The sequence below is a fragment of the Arachis duranensis genome, chromosome 5 (genome assembly GCF_000817695.3).
Source record: "Arachis duranensis cultivar V14167 chromosome 5, aradu.V14167.gnm2.J7QH, whole genome shotgun sequence".
Lineage (NCBI taxonomy): Eukaryota > Viridiplantae > Streptophyta > Magnoliopsida > Fabales > Fabaceae > Arachis > Arachis duranensis.
In genome coordinates, this window is record NC_029776.3 from 103,261,612 (window position 1) to 103,271,505 (window position 9,894).

Sequence of the window (9,894 nt, forward strand, 5' to 3'; positions counted from 1 at the left end):
ATAGTTGTTCAATTTGTGAAAGTGCTTGTCATAGGCATGGCATGGCAAGTCTTGGCGAGGGACTCCAAATTGTATTTATGACACACACAAAGAGATGCGTACGCATGGTCTTGAAAATAGAACTAGTTGTGCGTACGCGTGAAGTGATGCGTACGCATGATCTCCTTGATTCATCAAATTCATGCGAATGCATACAATGTGCGTATGCATGCTTGTCTCTGGTTGCAACAGTTGTGTGTACACATGACTGCCATTGGACACATTTCTCTTGCGTTGCACAACAAAGCTTTCAGGGGCCTTTTCTTCATTCTTTGGCCTCCAAAAGCGTGCCCTTCATAGTGTATCCTTTTCCAAAGTGCCTTCTACTTGAAAGTGTGTCTTAGCTCTTTTTATTCTTCTTTGGTCTTGTCTTGCTTGGTTTATCTCCAAAATCTCCTGAAACACATTATTCAATGTATTAAACATATTCTTTGCTAATCTATGAGTTTATAGCTTAAAAAGAAATAAAAACTATTGAAATATAGATGAAATTGAACAAGGAAAACTATTAATGATGCAAATGTATCAAAACATCAGATTCTATCTCTGCTAGGTCTACAAAGAAAAATAAAACAGTCACTTTTGCGGCAATTCTTTGCTTTTGCCTACAGAAAAGGATGGATAAATCTCCGTTAATTCTAAGATCAAAGAGATTATTCTAACAGTTTTTGGTGGATGCCTACACAATGGTGAAATCATAGAGGTTAAAATTCTTTAGGTATAAACAACTACAGTTGAGGGTTGATAAATACAAATGTCTGCATGAAAGTCTTATAAACGAGGATGTAGATGCTACAACGCTTGGTAAAAGAATCATTCTTCTCAGTACTTTTACTGGTGGACCTAGGTAGATGATGAATAATTGCAAAGATGCATTTGCGATTTGCAGATATGTAGGATATCTTAGCTATTTTATCACTATGACCTATAACCCTAAATGGGATAAGATAAAGAGAGAAGTGACTCCCATTGGATTGAAGGCAGAAGACTGCCCTAATATATTGTGTCGAGTTTCCAAAATCAAGCTTGATGGTTTAATTGATGACCTAAAAGAGAGAAAAATCTTTGGTAAAATTTTGGGATGTAAGTCTGTGTTAATGCAACACCTTATTAAAATCTTATGTTTTAGATAATATTTTACTCATTTGTCATTTTCAATTTTTAGATGTTTACATGGTATATGGTTCATGTGGTCTTCCGTATAACAAGAATTCACTTTGCATGAAGAATGGATCATGTTCAAAGTTTTATCCCAATGAGTTTAGGCAGTGAACACTTATTGATGAAGCTGGGTTTCCCAAATATAGGCATACTGATAACAGTCGAACTGTGATGAAAAAGGAATATGTACTAGACAATAAGTTCATTGTTCTGTATAATTCAGAATTGTTGCTCAAGTTCGGGTGCCACATAAATGTGAAATACACATGCCAAACAAGTTCTATTAAGTATCTATTTAAGTATGTACACAAGTGCAATGATTGTGTAACAACTACCCTATAAAATGTTGGTTATTCATTAGAAGCCACACAAGTTGTTGACGAAATTAGGAATTACTATGATTGTAGGTACATTTTGGCATATGAGGCAATTTGGCATTTATTTGGATACGAAATCCAAGAGAAAGAACTATTTGTGATTAGACTTCTATTCCATTTGGAGGATGAGCAACCTATGATTTATAATAAAAATTCTAATGTGATGGGTATCGTCGAAAGAGTAGTATCTCATAAGTCCATTTAGGATGAATGGTGGCGAACATGTCATATCCCTATGTTCGAAGTCTGACTTATGCTGAGTTTCCAACCAAGTTTGTTTGGAAGGATGATGCTTCGAAGTGGTTTCTTCGAAAGCAAGACTTTGCAATTGGAAGGTTGACTCATGTACCTACAGGTAATGATTAGTTTATATTCAATTTTGTTCTTATTGTTTGATGATTTAAATTTAAAATCTTAACAGCATGCACCACACATCCACTTTATTTGATTTATCTACATTGAAAAATAAATGTTCAAATAACTTTCAAAAGTTATAATGTAATGCTCTATAGATTATACAATTTTATCATTGTTCTCTATTTTATAGAAAAAAATAATTTTATATGCATGTGTAGCTACATAATAATTGAAATCGTGTAGCCTAATCCATTTAGCAACTTAGAAGTGGGGTTTTAACTAATTTTTTTGCAACAAGTACCGAAGAACATTACCAACGGCTTTTCTTGAATACTCAAAGAAGATGTATGAATTTTCAAGATATAAGAACAATAGGAGGAACAATTCATGCTACTTATAGAGATGCATGCTTCACTCTTGGACTCTTGCAAGATGATAGAGAATTCATGGATGCAATTAAGGAAGCAAGCTCGTGGGCCTTAGGATCATAGTCAGGAGGTTGTTTGTCATTCTACTAACATCCAAAATCTCAAGACCAGAACATGTCTAGGATAGATGTTGGCATGAACTCTCAAATGATATTTTGTATCGACAAAGAATCATGATGAACATGAGAGGTGAGTTTTTATTAACTACAATTATAAAAGTCCTTCATGATTGATAATTTTTAAATTAATTGAATTTTTACAGTACAATATAATATACAGAGTTAACTATGTCAGATGATGAGATTAAGCAGTTGTGCTTAATGTATATAGACAAGATCTTACATTCTAGTGGTAAGACCTTGAAAGACTATCCTCCTATGCCTTTAGCAACTGAAGTTGATAGTTCTTTGTTAATCAAAATGGTTATCAAGGAAGAACTAAACTTTAATAGGGATGAGTTCAAGAAAAATGCCTCCGTTGAAATTTGTTCAAGGGGTGATATTGTATTAAACGCTGCTTCAAGTGGCATTGCATCTTTACTTATTTCCAATGGAAGAACGTCACACTCAAGGTTCAAAATACCATTGAATATAACTGAGGATTCTATATGTAACATCAAACCTGGTTCCCCTCAAGAAATGTTGCTATTGAAAGCCAAACTTATAATTAGGATGAGGCTCCAATGGTTATTAGGTACTACTATGAAGCACTTGATAAATGCTTGGGTGATATCATGAGATTTTTCTCCAATGTATAACAAAAATTTGCCCTTTGGAGAAAAAGTGGTTGTACTAGGGGAGACTTTAGACAAATCTTTCGTGTCATTCTACAAGGATCGAGACAAGATGTCGTTCATTCAACTGTGAATTCGTCTTACCTTTGAAAGTTTTGTCAGGTGCTCAAACTAACAAAAAATATGAGACTCTCTATAGGAAAATATGGAGAGTCAACTAGATCTCTATGGTCCTGAATTATTGAATAGCATAAATTGCTTTGGTTTGCCTCCACATAAATTAATACTCAAGGTTGGTGTTCCGGTGATATTACTGAGGAATATTGACCAATATAGTGATCTTTGTAATGGTACAAGGCTATAAGTTAGAAAGCTTGGAAATCATGACATAAAATATGAAGTCTTAACGGGTAACAACATTTATCATATTGCTTTGATTATGGTATCAACAAATGAAACTGTCCTAGTTAGATTTCAGCGAAGACAGATCCCCATAATAATATCTTTTACTATGACAATTAATAAGTTTCAAGGACAAACTTTATCTTATGTTGGATTGTACTTGCCCAAACCAATCTTTACACGTGACCAACTATATGTCACACTTTCAAGAGTTAAGAGCAAGAGAAGTTCAAAAATTTTACTCATGAATCACATAAAGATATTTACAAATTCAACCATCAATATTGTTTATAGAAAAGTCTCTGAAAAAATAAGATTTTAATGTAAATATTTTAATTTTATTTTAAATTCTATATTAAAATCAATGAATAATTATTTCACTTTTGAAAAAGTGTAAAATAATGATTACTCACTATTTTCAAGTTAAACTTTGATTTTAATAGTAATTTTATAATTTTTTTTGAAATAGTAATTGTTTGTGTGTGTGTGTGTGTTTTTTTTTAAATATTCAAAAATATAAATACTTTTTCTACTTTTATGAATTTTCCCAGCACGGTTCATACACTAGTAATAATAATAATATGCTTACACCAACTCTAGGATAGTAGGATCACATGAACAGATATACAGAGCAGAAGCCAAAGGACTTGAGGACAAACCACAAACAAAAAATTTCTACGTCCTACATCATAACTTAGCCATCAAATGAAGCTTTCAAAAGGGAAAACGTTTCATTATCGAATAAGAAGAAAGCTAACACAGAAACCAGTGGAATAATGATCAGTGCCATTAAAAGTATTGTGAAGTTCCTCCATTTAGAGGACTTGCTTGATGATATATATGATACTGCTTGTGTTTCTGAGCTTGCCTCTCCTGCTTGTTCACCCACCTAATAACAGAAACCAAAACATAGGGAAGCTTTAGTATAATAGTATCTAAGGGAAGATATTATATTATGAAATAACGATCACTGCAGTGTGGATGACCTTGGAATTTGTTATTGTATAATGCAAGATCCTAATTTTGTAGTTTCCAATGTAGAAATTAGAAAATAAATATCCTAGGATAAATTACACGGACCTTCCATGAGATTGGGCAATAGTATTACACACCATACCCTCCATTTAAAAATGGACACACTAACCTCCTCTTATATCAAAATTAATATAACACTCAACATCCATATATTTTGTAAAAATGACACTGAACTCTCTTTTAGACATGAGATTGAGTTCCATGACTAATCAAAGGGACCTCAATGTGATTTCTCCAACATACTATTGCAAGAAATCAATTGTGTATTGATTAATGTAGGGCATTTTGCTTCACTGCTCTAAGAATTACCAGAGCATCCAAGTATGCTTAAAAGCTCTAAAATACTGTTTTTGTAGTGACCATGCAAACGAAAGGTGATCTGGGAAGAGAGAAATGAAGTAAGCTCCATCATGTTAGCATTTAGCAAGGTTGCCTTCTAGAAGGCTTTGTCGACCATGTTATGTAACATGAAGAGAAGGTAATAATAGAACATAGCCATAGGAATGATGATGACAACGAGGGGAAAATCTGAAGTCCATTGTCAATGCAATTATGCGAACATCTCATTGTAGAATAGAATGAGTCTACAATGGCATACGGGAAGACCTCAACCTTATATTAGCTTTATTGAGTCTACATTGATCTTTCTAAGTTCATTCTCCTATAATGATAATAGTAACAATATTACAGATAAAAACAGCTCAGAATCTACCAGTGTAAAGTAACTTTCAGGGGATTAAAATAAGGATAAATTTATTTCTAGATTTTTATCACTGATTCAAGAGAATATTCCTTGTATGTGCATTGGCTGATAAGTATCATCATTGGTGCCAAAAGATTCAAATATCATGCAACATGCCAATGGTATTATGTACTAATGGAAATGAATGCCCTGAAAGAACTCCATTGAGTTAATTGACTTGTGCATCAATGCTTTTCAAGGAACTAGCTATGAAGCAGAGCCAATTACAGAACACCTAAATTGAACTCAACTAGTGAAAAAGATAAGTACCTGCCTTGAAGGTGTTATTCAAGGGATCTGCTCCTTCTTCATCAGATGATTTTGTACAGCTAGCATTGCTTGAGTCAATGTTGGAATCTTGATCTTCATTTCTATTATTTAGTCCGTTGTTGCAAGCATCTAGAGGGGCGCCAATTTTAATATCCTGTAACTTCTCTACCAGACATTTGTTTTCATTTCTCAAAGCATGTAGCTGCATGAAGAACAATGCCAACAGTTATGATATCATGTTTAGATACATAGTTGAATAATGTATAACTATTTTTTGACACGACCAAAAAAGAGAGAAAGAGAAAGAACTGCAGTAGTAATGACAATTGTCATGTAACTTATTGAAGTCAATACCTGTTTATTGATACGCTCCCTTTCGGCAGCTAGTTGCATTATCATATCCATGATAAACTTGGATCTGGTATCAATTTCTTTGGCACTGGATAATTTTGAATTGCAAGCATGATCCAAAGATAATTTCATGCTGATCATGCTGGACCTGAGGAGATCCAATTCTTTATTAAGTTCTAAGATAGTATTGGATAGCACAATGCATTGCTCTTCAGCACTCTCCTTCTTACTTTCAGCTTTTGAAGCCTTTGATTTTAGCTCTTCAATCAATATTTCCATATCCCATATTGCTGTGTATAACATGTTCTGCTGTTCTTGACTTGCTTCAGAAGATGCCTTTGCATTCTGCAGCTGGCTATCTAATTCCCTTAGTTGCTTCTCGAGTGAACCAACTTTCTTCTCTGCAGCACTTGCACTTCCTTTGTGAAAATTCAGCTCTTCATTAAGTTCCATGTTGGTCTCAGTTAACTGTGTAACCTTTGCTTCTGCAGTCTCTGCCCGATTTTCGGCAATGTCAACACTTTCTTTGAGGGAAACAACCAAATTTTCCAGTTCAATGAGTTGCTCTTGACTAGTTTCATTCTCTGCAATCACAGAATTTAGCCGAAGCTCAAAATCCCTTTGCTCTTCTTCGCGGAGTTTGACCTTTTCCTTTAAAGCCAACACTTCAGACTTCAGCTGCATATTCTCGGCATTACATCTCTCAAGCTTCTCTATAGCGGCATCTTTATCCTTGACTTGTTCGATGAAATCTTGAATTTTGGATTTGAGCTCATTTTCTCGGTGAATAGAACCATTGAGGTTGAACTCAGTTAGTTGGAGGCGCCCCATTAGACCTTTGGAAATCCCCATCAGCACCTCCACGGCATTGTCTGCCTCTAGAAATCTTCCCCAAACTACTTCTGCTGCTTCTTCCATACGAAACGCTACCTGTTCCGTGTAGTGAAGTTTCAGCTTTAGCTCTTCATTTTTCCTCAGCTCCACTAACTTCTTTTCAAGATCTAGCTCCCTCACGAGGGACTTCTCAAGCATTCGAAGAAGATATTTTCGTTGTTCAACCATCTGATCACTGGATTTTACTTTCATATCTATCAGTTGACTGTTTTCCAATAAATTATAGACCCTCTCCATTTTGCCTGTTTACACAGGTGATTGAGAAAAGTGAACAATCATCCAAAACTGGGAAAAGAACTGTTACCACAGTATACAATTTTTTTTTTTGGAAAATAACATAAAATAATTAGCAGATTTGAACTTACAATTATCATCTTTTAAAGCAGCAATTGTTTTCTGTAACTGGGTTGACTGCATCTTCAACTCCAATAGCTGCTGCTGAAACTGCTTCATAGATTCTTCACAGCCAAGCAATTTTTCTTCCATCATATGAGAAACTTCTGTCAAATGTCTGCATGAAAATATTTTACGACGGGCATCAACAATTTCTTCCTGCAGAGTGTCCATGAAATTGTCCAGCTCTCTTACCTCTGAATCTAAAATGCCAGACAATAGATCAAACGTCATCGCCCTCTCAAAGAAGTTTGCCAAGATGCAGTCATCCTTCGTATCTATTGCTTCGAGATCATTTTCCCGGGCCAACAGATAAATATAAAGTACATGCAGGTTCATTAGTTTTTCAGAAAAATATGCTAAGCGAAAGTCTATCTCCGTTAAGGCTTGAAGTGCTATCTCCATTTCTTGCATGTCATCTTCTTTAGTTGAGATCCCCTCAACTGAGTAGAGTTTTCTAAAATCGGCATCTGTAGCATATAAGCCTTCTTGAACTTTCTCGGTAGATTCATCCATTACCAACCTTCAATTTTCTTGGTTCAGCAATCAGCAACCAGTTCTGAAGTTTAAAAACAAATTTCTGCAGAAAAAGAAATAGCCATAATTATGGTACTAATACAGTAATACGTGTGCAATTCAACTGCTAAATCAGGTCGATGCCAAGCCTCGATGCACACCTGTAAATGATCCAGTCATAGGGACTGAAGATTTTTCTTGATACATACAATGCTGGTTATTTTACAGGATCAATTAACCAAGTTCATTTCTTTTGCAAATTACATCCATTCACCTTTCATTTGATATCAATTTCAAATTCTTACACATATAGTGGCATTTCATTGCGTCAAGAGATACCAGACTTAGAAAAGGAATGAAACATCCAAAGAATTTGGGTGCATAGTTCGTTTTCTACAAACTACAAGGCATTTTCAATTCCTCCTCTATTCTAATTCATCATCATGTAATCACCAATAAAACAACCACAAACATAAACTTTAGTGTTTGTATCAACCAATTAATGAATAGAGAAGAATCCTACTCTTTAAATAGTTGAATTCTGCTCAAGTTCATCTCAGATGCACTAAGTAGGTTAATTAATTTGCCCTTGTCACAACATGCAGAAAACGATCACTTCCACAAACGAAGAAGCATCAAACGCAAACTTGATAACAGAAACCATAGGGGACTTTCGATTTTTCTAACAGATTCAATGTACAATACTACAACAATGAATAATCCTTATGATACACTGGGAAAAATGCCAAAAAATTAACCAATTATACTATCTATAAACATATGTCGCTGAAAATTTAGCTTGCAAACCAGAAGACTTTGTAGAGATTCCAGCAGCAACAAGAAGCATTTAATACATAACACATAAAGAAAATTAACCAAAAGCTAACATAAAATTGAATTGGGTTCATACATACCTTACTCTATATGCATCAGGGTCCTCCTAGCTCCCTCAGCAAGAAAAGGATCTTCGAAAAGCAACATGAAAAAAAATCTTCCAGCACACTCTATCTACCTATTTGTACCTTGAAGTAGCCAAAGGCTTTTTAACTATGCTTTCTTAGGAAGTTTAGAAGTGCAGAAATCAAACAAATCCAATACTAGGAGGAAGCAAGAGGCTATCATCATAAGCTCCTCTTTGTTGTCTTTTGGGGTTTTAGTCTCTTGCTTGGCATTGGTCTTTTATAAATGGAAGACAAGGCAAAAAGGCAGTTAAGTGATTTCTTAAATTGTGTTAACATTGAACATGTTCTACATTTCTTTTTGTTCTGATATTAAACACAACATGTTACTTTGCAGGAAATATGAGAAGAAATCAAGAAACAAAAGCAAGTGTAACAAATGATGATCAGCATGAGGAAGATATAGATTTACCCTTGTTTGATATTTCTACAATTGCTTCAGCAACAAATAACTTTTCAAGTGATAACATACTGGGACAAGGTGGTTTTGGATTAGTCTATAAGGTAACCAAATGTTAAAATTGTCATTTCTAGAATCTAGAATGCATAATGTTTAGTTAATCTATTATATACTACTAATTTTACAACTCAAATGTGCTACATCTCACTCTCTTATTATAATTGAAATCAAAATTTTTCTTTCAAAATTAAAGAGTTCTCTCCTTTTTTTCCTCTCTCTTTCTCTAGCTCTTTCGTTCTTTCACCCACCCTATTTCTCTTATTTTTATACTCACTCTATCTCTTTTATAGATCATTATTAATAACTAATTATATATGTAACCATATTCTTTAATTGTAATTAAAATTAAAATTAAAATTGAAATATTAAAATTAAATTATAGTTATATTATATTACTAATTTAACAACTAAAATATGTCACATAATACTTTCTCATTAAAATTAAGATAAAATATTTCCTTCAAAATTAATAAATTTTTTTCGTCTATCATCTTATCTACCTCTCTTTCCTTCTCTAATTCTCTCTATCATTCCCACTCTATATAACTTATAATTTATATTTTATATTACTAATTTAATAAACTACAAAATATTCTTTCATTATAATTATGAAAAAAAATTTCCTCCAAAATTAACAAACTCACTAATTCTTTTTTTTATCTTTCTCTCTTTTTTTTCTTTGGATTTTTTATTTTAAAGGAAATTGATTTGAAAATTTAGAAATTGACGATGAGTTTTGGATCTTAGAAAAGGACGATGGACTTGTTGAGTATTGAA

The 9,894-nt window shown here is 33.7% G+C and overlaps 1 protein-coding gene across 2 annotated transcripts; it reads right to left on the reverse strand.

Moving 5' to 3' along the window:
* Positions 1–4,068: 4,068 nt before the first annotated feature.
* LOC107491241 (WPP domain-interacting tail-anchored protein 2) lies at positions 4,069–8,745 on the reverse strand. Of its 2 annotated transcripts, none has more exons than XM_016112044.3 (5): positions 8,613–8,745; positions 7,155–7,762; positions 5,899–7,031; positions 5,549–5,746; positions 4,069–4,386 (listed from the first exon to the last, which is right to left on the reverse strand). In XM_016112044.3, the coding sequence occupies exons 2-5, from the start codon at positions 7,696–7,698 to the stop codon at positions 4,192–4,194; spliced, it is 2,070 nt and encodes a 689-aa protein (XP_015967530.1). In that variant the 5' UTR covers positions 7,699–7,762; positions 8,613–8,745; the 3' UTR covers positions 4,069–4,191. The 2 variants fall into 2 exon arrangements, with proteins under 2 accessions (XP_015967530.1, XP_015967531.1); XM_016112045.3 differs by having other exon boundaries at positions 4,251–4,386; positions 5,545–5,746.
* Between the last annotated feature and the right edge of the window lie 1,149 nt (positions 8,746–9,894).